Below are 26,101 nucleotides of genomic sequence, written 5' to 3' on the forward strand. Positions count from 1 at the left end.
CCGAATGGCCTCCTTCTGCACTGTAAATTCTATGAACTACAGTAGCTGAGGCTGGCACGGTGGTGCAGTGGGTTAGCCCTGCTGCCTCACAGTGCCGAGGTCCCAGGTTCGATCCCGGCCCTGGGTCACTGTCCGTGTGGAGTTTGCACATTCTCTACGGCCCCTCCACAATGCAGCGCTGTGGGTTGAGAAGGTGAAGTTATATTTGGTTGAATACAGAGGGTTACCTGTCCACTGTTCACAGCCCCATGTCTGCCCGAGCAGGTGAAGATGACCATGGTCAGATACTTGGTCAGCTCGGCTCGAGTGCAGAACTTTGTTGGAAATCCTGGTGAGAGAATATTTGACATTGTGACAGGGAACTAGTTCCATTGATTAACCCGTTCTATCGATTAAATCCCATCTATTGATTAACTAGGTCCATTGATTAACTAGTTAAATTGATTAAATTACATCCATTGATTAACTAGGTCCATTGATTAACCAGTTCCATCGATTAAATCACATCCATTGATTAACTCGGTCCATTGATTAACCAGTTCCATCGATTAAATCACATCCATTGATTAACTAGGTCCATTGATTAACCAGTTCCATTGATTAAATCACATCCATTGATTAACTAGTTCCAATGATTAAATCAGATCCATTGAGTAGCCAGTTGATCACTGAGAATGTTTTAAGTTTTAGTGTTGTAATTACAGCTTCATCTCCACCACGGTTATGGGAGAGGAGTTTTCAGAAGCTCAAAATGTATCATGGAGTCCAACCCCCCCCCCCCCCCCCCCCCCTTAATGGATTGTTGCTTTTGAAGCACGCGCCTTGTTCCCTCGGTGTAGTATTACAATTATGGACACGTGGTTTTTAAAACAAAACAATGTTTATTCCATGAACTCAACTTAACCTTTTAAAAAACATTGGATCTCTTAACACCCCTCACTTCAAAGATAACCCCGAAAATAATACAACACTATCCAATCCTGCAAACTGTTCCTTTACACATCCAAAAGACTTCAACCTTTCTAAAATAGGAGCACAACAGGTTATATTTAATATATTTATAGTCTTTGGATTTGCAGAAATCACCAGACCAGCTCTTTTCCTCTCTGCAGCTCTCAGCAAACCAGCCAGGCACTTTTCAGCTGCTCTCTCAAACTGAAACTTAAAACTTCAAAATGGCTGAATTAAATCCCAGCTCCACCCACACTCTGACATCACTGCATTTCTTAAAGGTACATTGCTTAAACATCCATTTCAAAGGCACTCTCACATGACACCACTCCCAACATTACCCTGTCCCATTCCTCCCCCCCATTCCTCCCCACCCCCACACCTCCCCCTCATTCCTCCCCCCAATTCCTCCCCAACCCCATTCCTCCCCAACCCCATTCCTCCCCCTATTCTTCCCCCCCCATTCCTCCCCCCATTCCTCCTGCCCCCAGTCCTCCCGGCCCCCATGTTCTGTAAGTTTGGACAAGTCGAGATAGCTCCTCAGCAGTTACATCATCCCCAATGTTCTCTCCCCCAGCAGGAACAGGCTTATGTTTTGGTTGGAGGGAGCACGTTGTGTAATATCGTACCATTGTGAGTTTCACACCGGAAACAATTACTGCGCGTTTGTTGTTTAATTCACAACCTTGACTAAGCTGAGAGCTAACAGTTCACAAAGATAGTTATTTGTTACCCCAGAGACAGCACATTGTGAGGGTTTGTTCCTGAATGTCACAACATGCCAATCATTTTGAAAATCACACCTGACGATTGCCGGGCCAAGAATCCTTCAGTAAAAATCTCTGTGGCCCACTCGTGGATTTCAGAATCAGCCAGGACGGTGGCATCATCTTTGTAATAGACGTCAACGATGCTTTCAACAAACCTTTAACAGAAAGGGACGATGTCAATCCACTCAAACCCTATGTTCAAGGTTAACATCTATTGTTGGACAATATCAACAAGCCTGATACTGTACAAAAAAGACACGATTACCACCTATAGATTACCACCTATAGATTACTACCTATAGAGTGTCACCTATATAATTCAGTGAAGGAACGGCCGATATATTTCCCAGTCGGGGCGGTGAGTGACTGGGAGGGGAACCTCCAGGTGGGTGGGGTTCCCAGGTATCTGCTGCCCTTGTCCTTCTAGATGGTAGAGGCCGTGGGTTTGGAAGGTGCTGCCTAAGGAGCCTTGGTGAGTTGCTGCAGAGCATCTTGTAGACGGTACACACGGCTGCCACTGTGCGTCGGTGGCTGACGGTAGTGAAGCCTAACCCATTTTTGACTGGGAAATATGTGCGTGAGGGGTCAGCATGGACACCGATCCCAGGCGCTGAATTAGGCGAGAATCGGTTATTCTCTGCAGTGAGATCACAATCTCTGATTCTCCAGGCCCCTTACCAGCGACCTAACGGGAGGCGGGGGAGGCCGGGAACCTCAATTTCATACAGCACCTGATAATTACGGGCCCTGCCTCCAGGACAGCCCACCGGTGAATATTCAACAGGCGCCGCCGCTATTTACAACAACTGATTAAAATCTTACCGCCAAAGGAGATATTGGAGCTGGGAGTGCAGGTCGCCATTGTCAGGGTGCCAACCACAGAGGGGACAACACAGAGGACACAGGAGACCTGGGGCCGGGGGGAGCGGGGGTCTTCAGCATCGGCATCTCGGGGGGGAGCGGGGGTCTTCAGTATCGGCATCTCGGGGGGAGTGGGGGTCTTCAGTATCGGCATCTCGGGGGGGGGCGGGGGTCTTCAGCATCGGCATCTCGGGGGGGAGCGGGGGTCTTCAGTATCGGCATCTCGGGGGGAGTGGGGGTCTTCAGCATCGGTATCTCGGGGGGGGGGGAGTGGGGTCTTCAGCATCGGCATCTCTGGGGGGAGTGGGGGTCTTCAGCATCGGCATCTCTGGGGGGAGTGGGGGTCTTCAGTATCGGCATCTCTGGGGAGAGTGGGGGTCTTCAGCATCGGCATCTCGGGGGGGAGCGGGGGTCTTCAGCATCGGCATCTCTGGGGAGAGTGGGGGTCTTCAGTATCGGCATCTCGGGGGGGAGTGGGGGTCTTCAGTATCGGCATCTCGGGGGAGGAGCGGGGGTCTTCAGCATCGGCATCTCGGGGGGGAGCAGGGGGTCTTCAGCATCGGCATCTCGGGGGGGGGGAGTGGGGGTCTTCAGTATCGGCATCTCGGGGGGGAGTGGGGGTCTTCAGTATCGGCATCTCAGGGGGAGTGGGGGTCTTCAGTATCGGCATCTCGGGGGGACTGGGGGTCTTCAGCATCGGCATCTCGGGGGGAGCGGGGGTCTTCAGTATCGGCATCTCGGGGGGAGTTGGGGTCTTCAGTATCGGCATCTCGGGGGGAGCGGGGGTCTTCAGTACCGGCATCTCGGGGGGAGTGGGGTCTTCAGTATCGGCATCTCGGGGGGAGTGGGGGTCTTCAGTATCGGCTTCTCGGGGGGGAGTGGGGTCTTCAGTATCGGCATCTCGGGGGGGAGTGGGGTCTTCAGTATCGGCATCTCGGGGGGGAGTGGGGGTCTTCAGTATCGGCATCTCTGGGGGAGTGGGGGTCTTCAGTATCGGCATCTCGGGGGGGAGCGGGGGTCTTCAGTATCGGCATCTCGGGGGGGGAGTGGGGGTCTTCAGTCTCGGCATCTCGGGGGGGGAGTGGGGGTCTTCAGTATCGGTATCTCGGGGGGGGGAGTGGGGGTCTTCAGTATCGGCATCTCGGGGGGGGGAGTGGGGGTCTTCAGTATCGGCATCTTGGGGGGGAGTGGGGGTCTTCAGCATTGGCTTCTCGGGGGGAGTGGGGGTCTTCAGCATCGGCATCTCGGGGGGAGTGGGGGTCTTCAGCATCGGCATCTCGGGGGGGAGCGGGGGTCTTCAGTATCGGTATCTCGGGGGAGCGGGGGTCTTCAGTATCGGCAACTCGGGGGGGGGAGTGGGGGTCTTCAGTATCAACATCTCGGGGGGGGAGTGGGGGTCTTCAGTATCGGCATCTCGGGGGGGAGTGGGGGTCTTCAGTATCGGCATCTCAGGGGGAGTGGGGGTCTTCAGTATCGGCATCTCGGGGGGAGTGGGGGTCTTCAGTATCGGCAACTCGGGGGGAGTTGGGGTCTTCAGTATCGGCATCTCGGGGGGAGTGGGGTCTTCAGTATCGGCATCTCGGGGGGGGGAGTGGGGTATTCAGTATCGGCATCTCGGGGGGGAGTGGGGGTCTTCAGTATCGGCATCTCGGGGGGAGCGTGGGTCTTCAGTATCGGCAACTCGGGGGGAGTGGGGGTCTTCAGTATCGGCATCTCGGGGGGAGTGGGGGTCTTCAGCATCGGCAACTCGGGGGGGGGAGTGGGGGTCTTCAGTATCGGCATCTCGGGGGGGAGTGGGGGTCTTCAGTATCGGCATCTCAGGGGGAGTGGGGGTCTTCAGTATCGGCATCTCGGGGGGAGTGGGGGTCTTCAGCATCGGCATCTCGGGGGGAGCGGGGGGTCTTCAGTATCGGCAACTCGGGGGGGAGTGGGGGTCTTCAGTATCGGCATCTCGGGGGGAGTGGGGGTCTTCAGCATCGGCATCTCGGGGGGAGCGGGGGTCTTCAGTATCGGCATCTCGGGGGGGAGTGGGGGTCTTCAGTATCGGCATCTCGGGGGAGTGGGGGTCTTCAGTATCGGCATCTCGGGGGGAGTGGGGTCTTCAGTATCGGCATCTCTGGGGGGAGTGGGGGTCTTCAGCATCAGCATCTCGGGGGGGAGTGGGGGTCTTCAGTATCGGCATCTCGGGGGGAGTGGGGGTCTTCATTATCGGCATCTCAGGGGGAGTGGGGGTCTTCAGTATCGGCATCTCGGGGGGAGTGGGGGTCTTCAGTATCGGCATCTCAGGGGGAGTGGGGGTCTTCAGTATCGGCATCTCGGGGGGAGTGGGGGTCTTCAGTATCGGCACCTCGGGGGGGGGAGCGGGGGTCTTCAGTATCAACATCTCGGGGGGGGAGTGGGGGTCTTCAGTATCGGCATCTCGGGGGGGGAGTGGGGGTCTTCAGCATCAGCATCTCGGGGGGAGTGGGGGTCTTCAGCATCGGCATCTCGGGGGGGAGTGGGGGTCTTCAGTATCGGCATTTCGGGGGGGGAGTGGGGGTCTTCAGTATCGGCAACTCGGGGGGGAGTGTGGGTCTTCAGCATCGGCATCTCGGGGGGGGAGTGGGGGTCTTCAATATCGGCATTTCGGGGGGGGAGTGGGGGTCTTCAGTATCGGCATCTCGGGGGGGAGTGGGGGTCTTCAGTATCGGCATCTCGGGGGGAGTGGGGGTCTTCAGTATCGGCATCTCTGGTGGGGGAGTGGGGGTCTTCAGTATCGGCATCTCGGGGGGGAGTGGGGGTCTTCAGTATCGGCATCTCGGGGGGGGGAGTGGGGTCTTCAGTATTGGCACCTCGGGGGGGAGTGGGGGTCTTCAGTATCGGCATCTCGGGGGGGAGCGGGGGTCTTCAGTATCGGCATCTCGGGGGGGGAGTGGGGGTCTTCAGTATCGGCAACTCGGGGGGGAGTGGGGGTCTTCAGTATCGGCATTTCGGGGGGGAGTGGGGGTCTTCAGTATCGGCATCTTGGGGGGAGCGGGGGTCTTCAGTATCGGCATCTCGGGGGGGAGTGGGGGTCTTCAGTATCGGCATCTCGGGGGGAGTGGGGGTCTTCAGTATCGGCATCTCGGGGGGGGAGTGGGGGTCTTCAGTATCGGCATCTCGGGGGGGAGTGGGGGTCTTCAGTATCGGCATCTCGGGGGGGGAGTGGGGTCTTCAGTATCGGCATCTCGGGGGGGAGTGGGGGTCTTCAGCATCGGCATCTTGGGGGGGAGTGGGGTCTTCAGTATCGGCATCTCGGGGGGGGGGAGTGGGGGTCTTCAGCATCGGCATCTTGGGGGGAGTGGGGGTCTCCAATATTGGCATCTCGGGGGGAGTGGGGGTCTTCAGTATCGGCATCTCGGGGGGGGAGCGGGGGTCTTCAGTATCGGCAACTCAGGGGGGAGTGGGGTCTTCAGTATCGGCATCTCGGGGGGGAGCGGGGGTCTTCAGTATCGGCATCTCGGGGGGGAGTGGGGGTCTCCAATATTGGCATCTCGGGGGGAGTGGGGGGTCTTCAGTATTGGCATCTCGGGGGGGGGAGTGGGGGTCTTCAGTATCGGCTTCTCGGGGGGGAGTGGGGGTCTTCAGTATCAACATCTCGGGGGGGGAGTGGGGGTCTTCAGTATCGGCATCTCGGGGAGAGCGGGGGTCTTCAGTATCGGCATCTCTGGGGGGAGTGGGGGTCGCTCGGAGATCTTAGCGGCCTTCACGTCTGGAATATGGGGGCAGCACGGTGGCACAGTGGTTAGCACTCCTGCCTCACAGCGCCGAGGTTCCAGGTTCGATCCCGGCTCTGTGTCACTGTCCGTGTGGAGTTTGCACATTCTCCCCGTGTCTGTGTGGGGTCCCACAACCCGAAGATGTGCAGGGTAGGGGGATTGACCACGCTAAATTGCCCCTTAAGTGGAGAAAAAAATGATTGGGTACTCTAAATTTATTAAAAAAGAAGAAAAAGGAATGTGGTGGAAAGTGCGATTGTTGAAATCGGACCTGTTGATTGCGAACCAGATTCTCAGCCCGTCATCTCTGTAGTAATATCTGGGCAGTTTTTCCACACAGCGGTAAGCTAGATCTTCGGGGAGACACAGCGAGGAATAGGTGGTCTTCTCCAAAGCTCTTTTCAGGATTTCTATTTTTGCAATTCCTCCCGTAGAGAAGGCCTAGAGGTACAGAATATAAAAACTGGGAGTTGTGAATACAACGTGGTAGCAACCAATTCTCGAACCATATTTAACAATTTGTAACGGTTCCCAACGGGAACGTCGGAATGGAAGGAAGTCATTGGGCCTCCCGAGCCTGTGGATGTTCTGCGGATGAGTTACAGCCTTTCCCAGCCACATCCCTTCACACTTTGGGCTAATAAAACTCTATCAATCCAGATTTTAAATTAATGATTGATCCTTCATCAATTGGTAAAGACAATTCCAAATTTCTATCACCCTTTTTGTTCTTTAGAAATGTTTCCCAATCTCACTCTCGGATTATCCAGTTTGAGTTTTTAGACGATGGAATCGCAGGACGGTTAGTGCAGAAGGAGACCCCTCGTGATTTTGAACATCTCGATCAAATGTCCTCTCAACCCTCTCTCCTCCCGGGTAAACCGTCCCAACCTCTCCACACAACTGGAGCCACTTCTCATGAATCTTTCCGACAATCTCTTCAATACCTCCACGTTCTTCTCGAAAATCATGGTGTTCAGAAAGGGAAACGGTTCTCCCGGTTGAGAATGAAATGAAAATCGCTTATTGTCACGAGTAGGCTTCAATGAAGTTACTGTGAAAAGCCCCTAGTCGCCACATTCCGGCGCCTGTTCGGGGAGGCTGGTACGGGAATCGAACCGTGCTGCTGGCCTGCTTGGTCTGCTTTCAAAGCCAGCGATTTAGTCCTGTGCTAAACAGAACCATGTTTTTCAAGAGTTTAACAGAACTGCCCAGCCATGGACTCCCCAATCCGTGAAAACGGTCTCTCTCAGCTGGAAAACCTTGACCAAATCGCCCCTTAACCTTCGAAATTCCTGGGATTCTGGAATGCCTCCTTGTCATTTCACCCTTGGGAGTCCCAGGATAAATCTGCTAAACCAACACTGCACTACCTCCAAGGCCAGTAAATCATTCCTCAGGCGTGTGGCCCACAACAGCTCAGAGTAACTCCAGGTGGGGCCGAACCCGAGCTGCAGAACATCAATTCTCTTCCTCTTGATAAAAGGCCAACAAATAAACTTTCCGAACATCATGACATTTACTGGGCGAAGTAACTGGATGAAAAGGGTTCTTCAGACCTCGGTTTCGAGCTGCTCAGCATTCGGAAAGCTCGGTGTCTGATCCTATTTACTTTCAGAGTGGATGAGGAACATTGGAACAGGAAGAGGCCATTCTGCCCCTCGAGACTGATAATTGCCACAATTTTACATATTAATTCAATACATAAACTCTCTGTCAGTCATTGTAAGCAGGGCCTACACAACTCACATCAGTTATCTAGACAAATACCTTACTATCGCTACACTAAACCCTCAAATAAATAATAATTAGACTGTTCCCCAGTGTATCCCCTCTCTATATCCCACTGTTCCCCAGTGTATCCCCTCTCTATATCCCACTGTTCCCCAGTCCGTCCCCTCTCTATATCCCACTGTTCCCCAGTCCGTCCCCTCTCTATATCCCACTGTTCCCCAGTCCGTCCCCTCTCTATATCCCACTGTTCCCCAGTCCGTCCCCTCTCTATATCCCACTGTTCCCCAGTCCCTCCCCTCTCTATATCCCACTGTTCCCCAGTCCGTCCCCTCTCTATATCCCACTGTTCCCCAGTCCGTCCCCTCTCTATATCCCACTGTTCCCCAGTCCCTCCCCTCTCTATATCCCACTGTTCCCCAGTCCGTCCCCTCTCTATATCCCACTGTTCCCCAGTCCGTCCCCTCTCTATATCCCACTGTTCCCCAGTCCGTCCCCTCTCTATATCCCACTGTTCCCCAGTCCGTCCCCTCTCTATATCCCACTGTTCCCCAGTGTGTCCCCTCTCTATATCCCACTGTTCCCCAGTCCGTCCCCTCTCTATATCCCACTGTTCCCCAGTCCGTCCCCTCTCTATATCCCACTGTTCCCCAGTCCGTCCCCTCTCTATATCCCACTGTTCCCCAGTCCGTCCCCTCTCTATATCCCACTGTTCCCCAGTGTGTCCCCTCTCTATATCCCACAGTTCCCCAGTCCGTCCCCTCTCTATATCCCACTGTTCCCCAGTCCGTCCCCTCTCTATATCCCACTGTTCCCCAGTCCGTCCCCTCTCTATATCCCACTGTTCCCCAGTGTATCCCCTCTCTATATCCCACTGTTCCCCAGTCCGTCCCCTCTCTATATCCCACTGTTCCCCAGTCCGTCCCCTCTCTATATCCCACTGTTCCCCAGTCCGTCCCCTCTCTATATCCCACTGTTCCCCAGTCCGTCCAATCTCTATATCCCACTGTTCCCCAGTCCGTCCCCTCTCTATATCCCACTGTTCCCCAGTCCGTCCCCTCTCTATATCCCACTGTTCCCCAGTGTGTCCCCTCTCTATATCCCACTGTTCCCCAGTCCGTCCCCTCTCTATATCCCACTGTTCCCCAGTCCGTCCCCTCTCTATATCCCACTGTTCCCCAGTCCGTCCCCTCTCTATATCCCACTGTTCCCCAGTCCGTCCCCTCTCTATATCCCACTGTTCCCCAGTCCGTCCCCTCTCTATATCCCACTGTTCCCCCAGTCCCTCCCCTCTCTATATCCCACTGTTCCCCAGTCCGTCCCCTCTCTATATCCCACTATTCCCCAGTCCGTCCCCTCTCTATATCCCACTGTTCCCCAGTCCGTCCCCTCTCTATATCCCATTGTTCCCCAGTGTATCTCCTCTCTATATCCCACTGTTCCCCAGTCCGTCCCCTCTCTATATCCCACTGTTCCCCAGTCCGTCCCCTCTCTATATCCCACTGTTCCCCAGTCCGTCCCCTCTCTATATCCCACTGTTCCCCAGTCCGTCCCCTCTCTATATCCCACTGTTCCCCAGTCCGTCCCCTCTCTATATCCCACTGTTCCCCAGTGTGTCCCCTCTCTATATCCCACTGTTCCCCAGTCTGTCCCCTCTCTATATCCCACTGTTCCCCAGTGTGTCCCCTCTCTATATCCCACTGTTCCCCAGTCCGTCCCCTCTCTATATCCCACTGTTCCCCAGTCCATCCCCTCTCTATATCCCACTGTTCCCCATTCCGTCCCCTCTCTATATCCCACTGTTCCCCAGATCGTCCCCTCTCTATATCCCACTGTTCCCCAGTCCGTCCCCTCTCTATATCCCACTGTTCCCCAGTCCGTCCCCCTCTCTATATCCCACTGTGCCCCAGTCCGTCCCCTCTCTATATCCCACTGTTCCCCAGTCCGTCCCCTCTCTATATCCCACTGTTCCCCAGTGTGTCCCCTCTCTATATCCCACTGTTCCCCAGTGTGTCCCCTCTCTATATCCCACTGTTCCCAAGTCCGTCCCCTCTCTATATCCCACTGTTCCCCAGTCCGTCCCCTCTCTATATCCCACTGTTCCCCAGTCCGTCCCCTCTCTATATCCCACTGTTCCCCAGTCCGTCCCCTCTCTATATCCCACTGTTCCCCAGTCCGTCCCCTCTCTATATCCCACTGTTCCCCAGTCCGTCCCCTCTCTATATCCCACTGTTCCCCAGTGTGTCCCCTCTCTATATCCCACTGTTCCCCAGTGTGTCCCCTCTCTATATCCCACTGTTCCCCAGTCCGTCCCCTCTCTATATCCCACTGTTCCCCAGTCCGTCCCCTCTCTATATCCCACTGTTCCCCAGTCCGTCCCCTCTCTATATCCCACTGTTCCCCAGTCCGTCCCCTCTCTATATCCCACTGTTCCCCAGTGTGTCCCCTCTCTATATCCCACTGTTCCCCAGTCCGTCCCCTCTCTATATCCCACTGTTCCCCAGTGTGTCCCCTCTCTATATCCCACTGTTCCCCAGTCCGTCCCCTCTCTATATCCCACTGTTCCCCAGTCCGTCCCCTCTCTATATCCCACTGTTCCCCAGTCCGTCCCCTCTCTATATCCCACTGTTCCCCAGTGTCGTCCCCTCTCTATATCCCACTGTTCCCCAGTCCGTCCCCTCTCTATATCCCACTGTTCCCCAGTCCGTCCCCTCTCTATATCCCACTGTTCCCCAGTCCGTCCCCTCTCTATATCCCACTGTTCCCCAGTGTGTCCCCTCTCTATATCCCACTGTTCCCCAGTGTGTCCCCTCTCTATATCCCACTGTTCCCCAGTCCGTCCCCTCTCTATATCCCACTGTTCCCCAGTCCGTCCCCTCTCTATATCCCACTGTTCCCCAGTCCGTCCCCTCTCTATATCCCACTGTTCCCCAGTGTGTCCCCTCTCTATATCCCACTGTTCCCCAGTCCGTCCCCTCTCTATATCCCACTGTTCCCCAGTGTCGTCCCCTCTCTATATCCCACTGTTCCCCAGTCCGTCCCCTCTCTATATCCCACTGTTCCCCAGTCCGTCCCCTCTCTATATCCCACTGTTCCCCAGTCCGTCCCCTCTCTATATCCCACTGTTCCCCAGTCCGTCCCCTCTCTATATCCCACTGTTCCCCAGTCCGTCCCCTCTCTGTATCCCACTGTTCCCCAGTCCGTCCCCTCTCTATATCCCACTGTTCCCCAGTCCGTCCCCTCTCTATATCCCACTGTTCCCCAGTCCGTCCCCTCTCTATATCCCACTGTTCCCCAGTCCGTCCCCTCTCTATATCCCACTGTTCCCCAGTGTCGTCCCCTCTCTATATCCCACTGTTCCCCAGTGTGTCCCCTCTCTATATCCCACTGTTCCCCAGTCCGTCCCCTCTCTATATCCCACTGTTCCCCAGTCCGTCCCCTCTCTATATCCCACTGTTCCCCAGTCCGTCCCCTCTCTATATCCCACTGTTCCCCAGTCCCTCCCCTCTCTATATCCCACTGTTCCCCAGTCCGTCCCCTCTCTATATCCCACTGTTCCCCAGTGTGTCCCCTCTCTATATCCCACTGTTCCCCAGTCCGTCCCCTCTCTATATCCCACTGTTCCCCAGTCCGTCCCCTCTCTATATCCCACTGTTCCCCAGTCCGTCCCCTCTCTATATCCCACTGTTCCCCAGTCCGTCCCCTCTCTATATCCCACTGTTCCCCAGTCGTGTCCCCTCTCTATATCCCACTGTTCCCCAGTCCGTCCCCTCTCTATATCCCACTGTTCCCCAGTCCGTCCCCTCTCTATATCCCACTGTTCCCCAGTCCTGTCCCCTCTCTATATCCCACTGTTCCCCAGTCGTCCCCTCTCTATATCCCACTGTTCCCCAGTCCGTCCCCTCTCTATATCCCACTGTTCCCCAGTCCGTCCCCTCTCTATATCCCACTGTTCCCCAGTGTGTCCCCTCTCTATATCCCACTGTTCCCCAGTCCGTCCCCTCTCTATATCCCACTGTTCCCCAGTCCGTCCCCTCTCTATATCCCACTGTTCCCCAGTCCGTCCCCTCTCTATATCCCACTGTTCCCCAGTCCGTCCCCTCTCTATATCCCACTGTTCCCCAGTCCGTCCCCTCTCTATATCCCACTGTTCCCCAGTCCGTCCCCTCTCTATATCCCACTGTTCCCCAGTCCGTCCCCTCTCTATATCCCACTGTTCCCCAGTCCGTCCCCTCTCTATATCCCACTGTTCCCCAGTCCGTCCCCTCTCTATATCCCACTGTTCCCCAGTGTGTCCCCTCTCTATATCCCACTGTTCCCCAGTCCGTCCCCTCTCTATATCCCACTGTTCCCCAGTCCGTCCCCTCTCTATATCCCACTGTTCCCCAGTCCGTCCCCTCTCTATATCCCACTGTTCCCCAGTCCGTCCCCTCTCTATATCCCACTGTTCCCCAGTCCGTCCCCTCTCTATATCCCACTGTTCCCCAGTGTCGTCCCCTCTCTATATCCCACTGTTCCCCAGTGTGTCCCCTCTCTATATCCCACTGTTCCCCAGTCCGTCCCCTCTCTATATCCCACTGTTCCCCAGGTCGTCCCCTCTCTATATCCCACTGTTCCCCAGTGTGTCCCCTCTCTATATCCCACTGTTCCCCAGTCCGTCCCCTCTCTATATCCCACTGTTCCCCAGTCCGTCCCCTCTCTATATCCCACTGTTCCCCAGTCCGTCCCCTCTCTATATCCCACTGTTCCCCAGTCCGTCCCCTCTCTATATCCCACTGTTCCCCAGTCCGTCCCCTCTCTATATCCCACTGTTCCCCAGTGTGTCCCCTCTCTATATCCCACTGTTCCCCAGTCCGTCCCCTCTCTATATCCCACTGTTCCCCAGTCCGTCCCCTCTCTATATCCCACTGTTCCCCAGTCCGTCCCCTCTCTATATCCCACTGTTCCCCAGTCCGTCCCCTCTCTATATCCCACTGTTCCCCAGTCCGTCCCCTCTCTATATCCCACTGTTCCCCAGTCCGTCCCCTCTCTATATCCCACTGTTCCCCAGTCCGTCCCCTCTCTATATCCCACTGTTCCCCAGTCCGTCCCCTCTCTATATCCCACTGTTCCCCAGTCCGTCCCCTCTCTATATCCCACTGTTCCCCAGTCCGTCCCCTCTCTATATCCCACTGTTCCCCAGTCCGTTCCCTCTCTATATCCCACTGTTCCCCAGTCCGTCCCCTCTCTATATCCCACTGTTCCCCAGTGTCGTCCCCTCTCTATATCCCACTGTTCCCCAGTCCGTCCCCTCTCTATATCCCACTGTTCCCCAGTCCGTCCCCTCTCTATATCCCACTGTTCCCCAGTCCGTCCCCTCTCTATATCCCACTGTTCCCCAGTCCGTCCCCTCTCTATATCCCACTGTTCCCCAGTCCGTCCCCTCTCTATATCCCACTGTTCCCCAGTCCGTCCCCTCTCTATATCCCACTGTTCCCCAGTGTGTCCCTCTCTATATCCCACTGTTCCCCAGTCCGTCCCCTCTCTATATCCCACTGTTCCCCAGTCCGTCCCCTCTCTATATCCCACTGTTCCCCAGTCCGTCCCCTCTCTATATCCCACTGTTCCCCAGTCCGTCCCCTCTCTATATCCCACTGTTCCCCAGTGTGTCCCCTCTCTATATCCCACTGTTCCCCAGTCCGTCCCCTCTCTATATCCCACTGTTCCCCAGTCCGTCCCCTCTCTATATCCCACTGTTCCCCAGTCCGTCCCCTCTCTATATCCCACTGTTCCCCAGTCCGTCCCCTCTCTATATCCCACTGTTCCCCAGTCCGTCCCCTCTCTATATCCCACTGTTCCCCAGTCCGTCCCCTCTCTATATCCCACTGTTCCCCAGTGTGTCCCCTCTCTATATCCCACTGTTCCCCAGTCCGTCCCCTCTCTATATCCCACTGTTCCCCAGTCCGTCCCCTCTCTATATCCCACTGTTCCCCAGTCCGTCCCCTCTCTATATCCCACTGTTCCCCAGTCCGTCCCCTCTCTATATCCCACTGTTCCCCAGTCCGTCCCCTCTCTATATCCCACTGTTCCCCAGTCCGTCCCCTCTCTATATCCCACTGTTCCCCAGTCCGTCCCCTCTCTATATCCCACTGTTCCCCAGTCCCGTCCCCTCTCTATATCCCACTGTTCCCCAGTCCTGTCCCCTCTCTATATCCCACTGTTCCCCAGTCCGTCCCCTCTCTATATCCCACTGTTCCCCTAGTCCGTCCCCTCTCTATATCCCACTGTTCCCCAGTCCGTCCCCTCTCTATATCCCACTGTTCCCCAGTCCGTCCCCTCTCTATATCCCACTGTTCCCCAGTCCGTCCCCTCTCTATATCCCACTGTTCCCCAGTGTGTCCCCTCTCTATATCCCACTGTTCCCCAGTCCGTCCCCTCTCTATATCCCACTGTTCCCCAGTCCGTCCCCTCTCTATATCCCACTGTTCCTAGATGTTGGCCTTTATTTATCCCTCGATTGGCCAGTAAAGCCTGAGACAGCCTATCTCTGTTCAGTTGGATTTATTTTGAACACCACCTCCCCCAAAGTGACTCTTTTGAGATTTCCCCCGGTGGGTTTCTGCTGTGACATTATTACAATGTGAGAATTGTTGTTTTTGGGAATGAGAAATGGCTCGCTCACCTGATCAAAAACCCCGCCCTCTGATATCAGCAGTTGTCTTGCTGCTGTGTTGATATTCAAAGTAAATTTCAGATGTGGCATGAGGAGCTGGAAGATTGAAGAGGTTTAGCGTTGAGATTTATTCTCCACAATTTCACACATAATAATGCTGTTATGTATCTGTGTTGATTTCTGATAATGCAACTGATTTTACAAAGTTACGTGAAGCCCCGTGGCTTCAGGTTAAACCTGAGCAAGGGACACCTCCTGCTGATTACCACGTACCAGCCACCATCAGCTGATCAATCAGTTACTCCTCCATGTTGGACACCACTTGGAGGAAGCACTGAGGGTGGCGAGGGCACAGAACGTACTCTGGGTGGCTTCAATGTCCATGACCAAGGGTGACTCGGTAGTACCACCACAGACCGAGCTGTCTGGGTCCGAAAGGACGCCGCACAATCCTTGTGGAGACAAAGTGCAGCACGGTAGCACAGTGGACAGCACAATTGCTTCACAGCTCCAGGGTCCCAGTTTCGATTCCCGGCTGGGTCACTGTCTGTGCGGAGTCTGCACGTCCTCCCCGTGTGTGCGTGGGTTTCCTCCGGGTGCTCCGGTTTCCTCCCACAGTCCAACGAGGTGTAGGTTAGGGTGGATTGGCCATGATAAATTGTCCTTAGTGTCCAAAATTGCCCTTAGTGTTAGGTGGGGTTACTGGGTTACGGGGATGGGGTGGAGGTGTTGACCTTGGGTGGGGTGCTCTTTCCAAGAGCCGGTGCAGACTCGATGGGCTGAATGGCCTCCTTCTGCACTGTAAATTCTATGATTCACATTGAGGATACCCTCCATCGTGTTGTGTGGCACGAACACTGTGCTGAATGGGATAGTCACAGATAGACTCTATGCTCATCTCCTTTCTCCGGCTTGGTGCTAAATCCTGGACGTGTTTTCCGATGGACCTTGTCAATAGCCAGCAGGGGGATCTCCCAGGCCCGCCGATGTCTGTGGTTCTATGTGTTGTTCAGCAGCCAATGCTGCCGGGGAAACCCCTCCCTGGGGAATGGCCATCGGCAGGACTGAAATATCCCACCGAAGGGCCGGAGAACTCAGACCAATGGTTTAGAAAAGGTCAACCTTGCTTTCGTATTTGTACTAAACCCAGGGTCTCATTGACCTTATTAACCACTTTCCCAACCGGCCCCACGCATATACTCCCAAATTACCCCGTTGGAATTGTTCATTTGATGTTGTCTCTCGTTGGGCTGATTGAACGGTCTGATCGCGCCCGGGACGAGCGAGGGGCCTCTCACGAGATTTGCGAAGCCTCGCGACATCTAACGAGATCGAACGAGATCCCGCGAGAGGGTGTGATCTGGATCACTGGGCGCGATCCAAATGAACAGATTTAATTGATCAGTTAGGCGTGTTTAGAAGAGGGAATGTGAGAGAGAGAGCGGTCACTTCCTGCACTGACGAGCTCGGTGCAGGAATCGCGTCCATTACCCCGTTGAATCGCGTCCATTACATCGCCCCACAACTTTGTTCCGACCTATCTTTGCATCAGCTATTTCCAGTTCCATCATCCAATTATAGAATAGTTGAGACCTCGGCACTGATCCCTGCGCCGCTCTACCTGTTGTAGTTCACAGCCTGAAAACGTTAGCCATCCATCTATCCACGCTAATATATTACCCACAACACCATAAACTCTTATCTTGTGTCGCAACCTCTCTGTGGAACCTGATCCAATGCGTTTTGTCAATCCAGGTATACTACATCTACTTTTCCTCCTTTATCCACCCTGCTTGTTACACCCTCAAAGAGCATCCTCAAATGACTTTGTCAGATATGATTTTCCTTTCACCAAACCATGTTGACTCTGCCCAACTATAGAATTTTCTAAATGCCTTTGTACTATTTCCTTAACAATGGATTCTAGCATTTACTTAACAACATGCTGGGCTAAGTGGTCTTCATTTCTTTGCTTTCTGCCTCCTTCCTTTCTAGAATTTGGGTGTTATTTTTACAGTTTTCCAATCTGCCAAAATCTATACACACCGAGGGAATTTTAGAAAATTACAACCTGTGCATCCACTATTTTTTCATTATTCTGTCATGAGATTTGGCGTCTCAGGCAAGGCTACATTTGTTGCCCATCCCTAATCGCCCTCGAGCTGGGTGCCATTTTGTTAAAGTGTCAACCCCATCGTTGTGGGTCTGGAGTCACGTGTAGGCCAGACCGGGCAAGGCCGGCACATTTCCCCTTCCCTAAAGGACATTAGTGACCCAGATGGGTTTTTAACCACAATCGACAATGGTTTCATGGTCACCGTTAGACTTTTAATTCCAGATTTAAAAAAAATAAATTTAGAGTACCCAATTCATTTTTTCCAATTAAGGGGCAATTTAGCACGGCCAATCCACCTACCCGGCACATCTTTGGGTTGAGACCCACCCAGACACGGGGAGAATGTGCAAACTCCACACGGACAGTGACCCAGAGCCGGGATCGAACCCGGGACCTCAGTGCCATGAGACAGCAGTGCTAACCACTGCGCCAACTCCAGTCTGAATAACAACCATTCACCAATGCTAACTAACCATTCTCTGCTTCCTGCTAACTTTGTGTCCTTGTCTCTCCCGCCGCTTCTCTCTGACATATTGGCCCAGGGGCGCTATGCCTGTTGGGTGACACTTTATTGAAGGTTTTTTGGGAGTCTGTGTACATCTCATCAGGCATTGCCATCAAACCCTCTCCATCGCCTCAGGAGGGAACCCGTCACGTTGGTTAAACTCAATTAGCCCTTTCTGACTTTCCTTACTTGGTCAAGAAGAGAAGGATAAGTGGATAGAGTTTGCCCCACTCACCAACACAGGTGGGGCGAAGTTCTACGTGGCAGCCCTCCCCCTGCGGGTATTTCATTATTCAATGTTAGTCCGCACAGTGAGAGCTTGTTTATCCAATCCCATTCCCGTGCCAACATTCTCAATAGGGTTCCCAGGCAGGACCAGAGATAGGAACTAGGAGCAGGAGTCGGCCATCTGGCCCCTCGAGCCTGCTCCGCCATTCAATGAGATCATGGCTGATCTTTTGTGGACTCAGCTCCACTTTCCGGCCCGAACACCATAACCCTTAATCCCTTTATTCTTCAAAAAACTATCAATCTTTACCTTAAAAAACATTTAATGAAGGAGCCTCAACTGCTTCACTGGGCAAGGAATTCCATAGATTCACAACCCTTTGGGTGAAGAAGTTCCTCCTAAACTCAGTCCTAAATCTACTTCCCCTTATTGTGAGGCTATACCCCCTAGTTCTGCTGTCACCCGCCAGTGGAAACAACCTGCCCGCATCTATCCTATCTATTCCCTTCATAATTTTAAATGTTTCTATAAGATCCCCCCTCATCCTTCTAAATTCCAACGAGTACAGTCCCAGTCTACTCAACCTCTCCTCATAATCCAACCCCTTCAGTTCTGGGATTAACCTAGTGAATCTCCTCTGCACACCCTCCAGTGCCAGTACGTCCTTTCTCAAGTAAGGAGACCAAAACTGAACACAATACTCCAGGTGTGGCCGCACTAACACCTTATACAATTGCAGCATAGCCTCCCTAGTCTTAAACTCCATCCCTCTAGCAATGAAGGACAACGTTCCATTTGCCTTCTTAATCACCTGTTGCACCAACTTTCTGTGACTCGTGCACTAGCACACCCAGGTCTCTCTGCACAGCGGCATGCTTTAATACTTTATCGTTTAAATAATAATCCCGTTTGCTGTTATTCCTACCAAAATGGATAACCTCACATTTGCGTGGGGAAGGTTTCTGCCCCCCTCCCCCCCCCAAACTCAGGCGTCTGGCCGTCTGTCAGCCCAGTCAGGGTAAGGAGCGCAATGGAAGGTCTGTGAAATGAGGCAAAGGACGAATCTGCCTCCGTAAGTCGAGCATTCCACCTGAAAAATACCTTAAAAATAGGATGTGCGTTTGGAAGCTTCCGTAACGTGGCGATGCAGAAGATCTCAGCGAATAGGTGTGTCTCCAGCAAGTGTGAGACCAGCTGGTGTATCTGTGTATCAGCATGGCGAGCCCACATCTTGGCAAGCCGCCAGTCATACTTACTGTCGCTGGGGAGGAAGATAGGGTTTTGTGCTCCTGGCTCCTGCTTGATCTGTCAATCATACAAATCACATTATTACACCATTCACTCTTCAGTCAAGCCAAGGCTTTAACAGGATTAAAAAGATGTCATTCACACCAGTGGGAATGTTCAGTTTGAAGAGAGACTTTTAGGGAATGTCAAGACCAGGCCGGAGTCGCAATTTATTGTTCGACTTCAAACCGGGTGAGGCAGGGATAAAATCTCCGTTATAAACTCAACCGGTGCTGAACCTCGGTTAGGGAAATAAAAGCAAAACTACTTTTTTGGGCAGCACGGTAGCATGGTGGTTAGCATAAATGCTTCACAGCTCCAGGGTCCCAGGTTCGATTCCCAGCTGGGTCACTGTCTGTGTGGAGTCTGCACGTCCTCCCCGTGTGTGCGTGGGTTTCCTCCGGGTGCTCCGGTTTCCTCCCACAGTCCAAAGATGTGCGGGTTAGGTGGATTGGCCATGCTAAATTGCCCGTAGTGTCCTAAAAAGTAAGGTTAAGGGGGGGGTTGTTGGGTTACGGGTATAGGGTGGGTACGTGGGTTTGAGTAGGGTGATCATGGCTCGGCACAACATCGAGGGCCGAAGGGCCTGTTCTGTGCTGTACTGTTCTATGTTCTATGTTCTACTCCAGGTTCTGGGAGATCTCAGCAGGTCCGGCAGCATCTGTGGGGAGAGAGAGAGAGAGAGACCGAGTTCCGGTTCTGGGTCCGTCTGACCCTTTGATGTTTCGGAGCGAGAGGGCGATCAACAGCAAGGAGCTGGGGGTGGTGGGGCCAGAGGCTGAGGCAGGGCGAGAGGGAAACCGGAACAGGAGATAGATAAAGGCAGTGTAAAGAGAGTGAGATAGCGACAGAAAAATAAGAGAGTTAAGTGCTGTCTCTTCTGGTTGGGGGGGGGGGGGGGGCTGCCTGACAAGACTCTCTTTTCTGGAGGGTGTCCTGTCAGGAGTCCCTCTTCTGGGGTCTGTGTGGGGGGGGTCTCTTTATTTAGGGGGTCTTGGGGAGGAGAGGGTTGGGTCACCCCCGTACTGGGGAGGGGGGGGGGGGTAGGGGGAGAGAAGGGGAAACCCAGAAAATCCAGGGGTGGGGGTTGAATTGCACTGTGTGCGGGGAGGACGGGGGGGTGTTGCGGGACCTCACTATCCGTCTACGCGGTCGGAATGGCGGCCCAATAGCGGGATTCCCCAGGATTCCTGGCAAGGATTTGGAATGGCATCCGGGAAGGCAAATGGGGTGCAATTCAGTTCCGGCGGGAGAACACACAGTCTCCCAAACGCAGGAGGGAGCCTGTTACCTCGAGCGAGGAGATAGACCGCAGTGAGAAAGAGGAGAGGGGGGTTGGGGGGGGTGAAGGAAAGGGATGGGAGACGGGGCAACGTAAACAAAGGAGACAAAAAGAGGGATGGAGCGAGAACTGCTGGAAAAGACAGCAAGGGAGAGAGAGAGAGATGGAGAAATTGCAAATGGCAGAGACACGCAGGTCAGTAAGAGTTCCATTTACCTGTGACAAATTCACAAAGCTGGTGACGAGCAGAGGAAAGGCCTGTTAATAACAGAGCAAATCACAGATAGATCGGAGAGCAGACCATACCTGAATTGCAATGGGAATCAATTTGTTCTCTGGAGTTGAGTATAAAAGACACATTGGTGCTTCCAGGTATTGCTGATCGCCGCGGATGGAATGTGCCGGAATCCCTTGCAGTATCTCGTAATCAACAATGTAGATGTTTCCCTTCTGAAATGAGAACGGGACCCGTCATTCTGGGGGGGGGGGGGGGCAATATCGTTTATCAGGAAAGGGGATTCTGGAGGGAAATAACACACACAATTGACAATGTTCCGGGTGTCAGTGAGCAAATAAACCCCCCTGGATTACCGCGATTTCTACATATCCTGGGGAAACTGTAGAAGGCAGGTTGGAGATAAGAACTAGGCGCAGGAGTCGGCCATCTGGCCCCTCGAGCCTGCCCCGCCATTCAATGAGATCATGGCTGATCTTTTGCAGACTCAGCTCCACTTTCCGGCCCGAACACCATAACCCTTAATCCCTTTATTCTTCAAAAAACTATCTATCTTTACCTTAAAAACATTTAATGAAGGAGCCTCAACTGCTTCACTGGGCAAGGAATTCCATAGATTCACAACCCTTTGGGTGAAGAAGTTCCTCCTAAACTCAGTCCTAAATCTACTTCCCCTTATTTTGAGGCTATGACCCCTAGTTCTGCTGTCACCCGCCAGTGGAAACAACCTGCCCGCATCTATCCTATCTATTCCTTTCATAATTTTATATGTTTCTATAAGATCCCCCCTCATCCTTCTAAATTCCAACGAGTACAGTCCCAGTCTACTCAACCTCTCCTCATAATCCAACCCCTTCAGCTCTGGGATTAACCTAGTGAATCTCCTCTGCACACCCTCCAGCGCCAGTACGTCCTTTCTCAAGTAAGGAGACCAAAACTGAACACAATACTCCAGGTGTGGCCGCACTAACACCTTATACAATTGCAACATAACCTCCCTAGTCTTAAACTCCATCCCTCTAGCAATGAAGGACAAAATTCCATTTGCCTTCTTAATCACCTGTTGCACCTGTAAACCAACTTTCTGTGACTCATGCACTAGCACACCCAGGTCTCTGCACAGCAGCATGCTTTAATATTTTATCGTTTAAATAATAATCCCATTTGCTGTTATTCCTACCACCCTTTGGGTGAAGAAGTTCCTCCTAAACTCAGTCCTCAATCTACTTCCCCTTATTTTGAGGCTATGCCCCCTAGTTCTGCTGTCACCCACCAGTGGAAACAACCTGCCCGCTGGCTGTTCACACGAGATGACGGACTTCAATAATACAGAGGTCAGCCTCGGGAGGATTTCCAGGCATCCAAGGGGCAGCGGAGATTTACTGGAAAGACGTAGGAGTGGGGGAGGGGCTGAGACACGATTGGGAAAACTGAAATTGTCCTCTTTGAGCAGAGAAGGTTAAGAGGATTAAGGAAAAAGAATGGGAAGCGGGAGGGAAGGGGAAAGAGTTGTGTGGGGGGGGGGGGCAGGTTGAATTGGTGGTGGTTGGGGGGGGATGCTGACGAGCCCCACGGGTCATGTCAGGGGTTGGAAGCTGAATGTGTTGAGGCTGGTGGGTCGGGTTGAGTGGGGTCGAGTTGGATCGGGGTGGGGGGGGGGATTCGAGTCGGATCGCGGGAGGGTGGGAGCTCGAGTTGGATCGGGGTGGGGGGGGGGGATTCGAGCCGGATCGGGGAGGGGATTGTTGAGTTGGGTCGAGTCAGGTGGGGGGGGAATACGCGACCGGGGAGTGGGGTGGGTGTGTTGGGGGGGTGGAGGGGGGTTTCAGGGAGGGATGGGTCTGTTTGTGGAGGAGGGGGGAAATGGGTGTGTCATGTCTGGTTGGCTCTGGCTGTCGGAGAAGGGGGGGGGGGGTCGGGTTGTGGGAGTCTCAGGTTCGGTTGGGGGTTTGGGGTGGGGTCCAGTTTTGGGGGGGTTGGTGGGGTCTGGTCTGTTTTGGGGGGAGATGTAGAGTGGGGTCCTGTGATTTGGAGAGGGGGGAGGGGGGGGAAGTGGCTTGGCAGGTGGGGTTTGGGAAGTGGGGGCTATCCCACAGTGGAGGGGGTTGGAGGGTTAGGAACAATCTGTGTGGGGGGGGTGATTAGTTGGGGTTGAGGGGTCTGGAGTGTGGGGGGGGGGGTCTGCTGAAGGCCTCGGTGTCCCCAATACTGAAGGTGTTGTTCCGGCTCCCGACACTTTCAGAGCAGCGGTGAGAGTAAAAGTGAGACAAGTTAGTCACTGAAATCACTTAGTCGGACGGTAACTAGCCCAGTGCCCAGGGGAGCCGAGCCTTTCCAGACAATTTCCAGGTCAACCCTCGCCTGGGAATTTCCGAGAGGGAATCTCCAGCGCATTGTTTGGTGATCGGCCAAATCCGACGGCGGGGAATCAGGAAGTTCCGGGTCATTATTTCTGATCCAACAGAAAACACTTCCATGATGCACGAGCACGAGCAAAGATTCCCTCCAATAATCATTCAAAAATCTGATCATTGGTCCCCGTCACAAACGCAGGTTCCCAGTCCTGGATTCACTGCCTCTCCCTGGCCATTGTGATCCCCCCCCCCCCCCCCACACCTTCCCGTTCCCTCCACCCTCCCGGGCACCTTCAGGACACCTCCCACAAATCCCCCCATGGCCTCCCTGCTCCGGAAACCTCTCTCTGCCTCTCCCGATGCATCTCCAGATGCGAGAAGTCTTCTATCTCCTAATCATGACCCCCCCCCCCCCCACCCCCCACTTCCTGTAACTTCCTCCAGCCCCACACCCCTCGCAGTTGTCTGCGTTCCGGCCTCTTGAGCATCACCCCCCTTCCCCCCCCCCCCTCCCACCCCCTCCCCACCCCCCCCCCCCCCCGATTCCCATCGCTCCGCCATTGGCGGCCATGCCTTCAGCCGGCTTGGGGGGGGGGAGGGCCTAAACTCCGGGATTCCTTCCCTAAACCCCTCTGCCTCTTCTTTAGGAGGAGGCCTTCACCTCACGGGATCTTCCTGTTCCGCCGACAGCGTAGCCACACCGCAGGATTCCATGCGGAGTGGGGGGGCGGGGGGGGGATGAATCAATGGAAATCCCGTTGACGGCGATGGAACCAGAGGATTCTGCCAGCCCATGGCAGGTCCCCTCCCAGGGAACAGGCCACGGCGAGGTCAGTGGACCACCCCCCCCCCTCCCCAAGCCTCTTTGATGGCCTGAGTTACGAAATGATTGATGACGAGATGGAGGTTTGCTGACCTGGGCTGATCAGACGTCACTAAAGCTGGTAACTGTTCTTGCGGAGCCCAAGTCACAGCTTGGTCTGGAGCCTGCTCTGCCCAAGACCGCAGGAAACGACAAACAGTCGTGAATGTAGCCCAGACCATCACGCAAACCAGCCTCCCATCCATTGACTCTATCTATAATTCCCGCTGCCTCAGAAAGGCAGCCAGCATCATTAAGGACCCCAACGCACCCCAGACACCTTCTCCCATCGGGAAAACGATACCAAAGTTTGAGGTCACGTACCAACCGACTCAAGAACAGCTTCTTCCCTGCTGCCATCAGACTTTTGAATGGACCTACCTGGTATTAAGTTGATCTTTTCTCTACACCTTGCTATAACTGTAACATTATATTCTGCCGTCTCTCCTTCCTTCCCTATGTACGGTATGCATTGTCTGTACAGCACGCAAGAAACAATACATTTCACTGTGTACATGTGACAATAATAAATCAAATCAAATAATCCTTGAATACTGTGGGAGAGAGTGTTTCTGAGACACAGTGAGTGAGGTGCCGGCTGACAGCACGGGTTACATTATACCCACCTGGATTTCCTGCTGGAGACTGGTACTGGGTCCCAGGGAGAAGGAGACCATCTCATCTGTCACGGGGAATTTTGCCGGGATGCACCCGCATTGTTTTATCAGTTGAGGGTTTGAGCCATTCATGTACTGGTAACCAAAGAACGTGTCTTCTTTCCAATGTTTTAAAACATACGCTGTGCGGGACACAAGAGGCACATTGTTAATCTCAGGGAGGCTGACCTGTGGAGATCAATCCTGCCCAAATGTTTAAGCTGGTACCGTCACCCATGGGCACCACTGGGAATGTTCCCCGAGTATCAGCTGGTCCTCGGGCACCATGTGGTGGGGGGGGGGGGGGGGAGAGAGTGCTGTTCCTGCACCCCCCCCCCCACAGCCCCGCACACCCCCCACCCCACCCCACCCACCGCACCAACCTGCCAACCGTGAAGAGGCCAACCCGTTGGCATCACCGACCCAAGATGGCGGCCAGTTCAGCCTGTTCCGGCCACGGTCCAGCCCTCACTGGCCCGCCTCAGGTGGCTAATCGTCCGGCGTACCCGCAGCATTTGAGCCGCTCCCGTTCCAGGGAATGGGACGCAGCTCGCCGGAGATATCCCATCATTACAGGCGAGAGTCAGGGGTCAGTGCCAAAGAAGTTCAAATGTTGATCCCAGGATTACTGGGTGTGAAACTGGACAATCCAGTGCGACTATCCATTTATTTATTGTTTGACGGGCTGTGCGCATCGCTGGCTGGACCAGCCCATCCCGGGCTGCCCTTCAACTGCGGCCATTTAAGAGTCACCCACATTGGTCTAGAGTCACGTGTAGGCCAGACCGGGTAAGGACGGCAGATTTCCTTCCCTAAAGGAAGTGACCCAGATGGGTTTTTACGATAATCGACGCTGGTTTCATGGTCATCGCCAGATTTTCAAGCCAGGTTTTCCCCGATCAGACTTTGCTCCACCAACGCCGGCCGGGGAATCTGGCCTCAACCAAAGCTCCATTTCCTCCAGAGGGACTGGGTAATCACGGCGGGGGGGGGGGGGGGAATGGACAGAGAATCCCGGCCTTAATTCCAGATTGGTATCGGGTTTCACCAGCTGCCGAGGTGGGATTGGAACCCTGGGTCTCTCTGGTTTACTAACCCTTACCACAGCCCCACCCGCCCAAGCAAACCCCCAATGCACAGAAATGGCGTCAGCCGCCCTCCGGGAAGCGTGTCGGAGCATTGTACAGACAAAACCCAGGCCCATCACTCCATACGAAATCCACCTGGCATCTCCTCAGAGCAGCGGAGGCCATTCGGCCCTTCGAGCCACACTCCGCCATCCCGTGTGATCATGGCTGACCCTCGATCTCCACCCCAGGTTCCCGCTTTCTGCCCCCCCCCACCGCCTCCCAACGCCATCAAAATGGGAAATAAATTACGCACCCCTTTCCTGAAAACACTCAATGATTCGGCAACAGGAGACAGAGAGTAGTGGTGGAAGGGAGTGTCTCAAAATGGAGAAGGGTGACTAGTGGTGTTCCACAGGGATCCGTGCTCAGACCACTGTTGTTTGTGATCTACATAAATGACCTGGAGGAAGGTATAGGTGGTCTGATTAGCAAGTTTGCAGATGATACTAAGATTGGTGGAGTTGCAGATAGCGAGGAGGACTGTCAGAGAATACAACAAAATATAGATAGATTGGAGAGTTGGGCAGAGAAATGGCAGATGGAGTTCAATCCAGGCAAATGCGAGGTGATGCATTTTGGAAGATCAAATTCAAGAGCGGACTATACGGTCAATGGAAGGGTCTTGGGGAAAATTGATGTACAGAGAGATCTGGGAGTTCAGGTCCATTGTTCCCTGAAGGTGGCAACGCAGGTTGATAGAGTGGCCAAGAAGGCAAACAGCATGCTTGCCTTCATCGGACGGG

At 54.0% G+C, this 26,101-nt stretch overlaps 1 protein-coding gene across 1 annotated transcript in view; it reads right to left on the minus strand.

Moving 5' to 3' along the window:
* The window catches only part of LOC119958417 (polyunsaturated fatty acid lipoxygenase ALOX15B-like), a 46,816-nt gene that overhangs the window by 7,283 nt on the left and 13,432 nt on the right, over positions 1 to 26,101 (minus strand). Inside the window, exons 6-12 of the mRNA XM_038786938.1 lie at positions 24,199 to 24,371; positions 20,428 to 20,571; positions 18,654 to 18,857; positions 14,712 to 14,798; positions 6,591 to 6,760; positions 1,755 to 1,876; positions 228 to 328 (exon numbers count right to left, since the gene is read on the minus strand). Coding sequence (XP_038642866.1) covers positions 228 to 328; positions 1,755 to 1,876; positions 6,591 to 6,760; positions 14,712 to 14,798; positions 18,654 to 18,857; positions 20,428 to 20,571; positions 24,199 to 24,371 — 1,001 coding nt within the window. The remainder of the gene's footprint in view (positions 1 to 227; positions 329 to 1,754; positions 1,877 to 6,590; positions 6,761 to 14,711; positions 14,799 to 18,653; positions 18,858 to 20,427; positions 20,572 to 24,198; positions 24,372 to 26,101) is intronic.

The sequence above is a fragment of the Scyliorhinus canicula genome, chromosome 29, assembly GCF_902713615.1.
Source record: "Scyliorhinus canicula chromosome 29, sScyCan1.1, whole genome shotgun sequence".
NCBI lineage: Eukaryota > Metazoa > Chordata > Chondrichthyes > Carcharhiniformes > Scyliorhinidae > Scyliorhinus > Scyliorhinus canicula.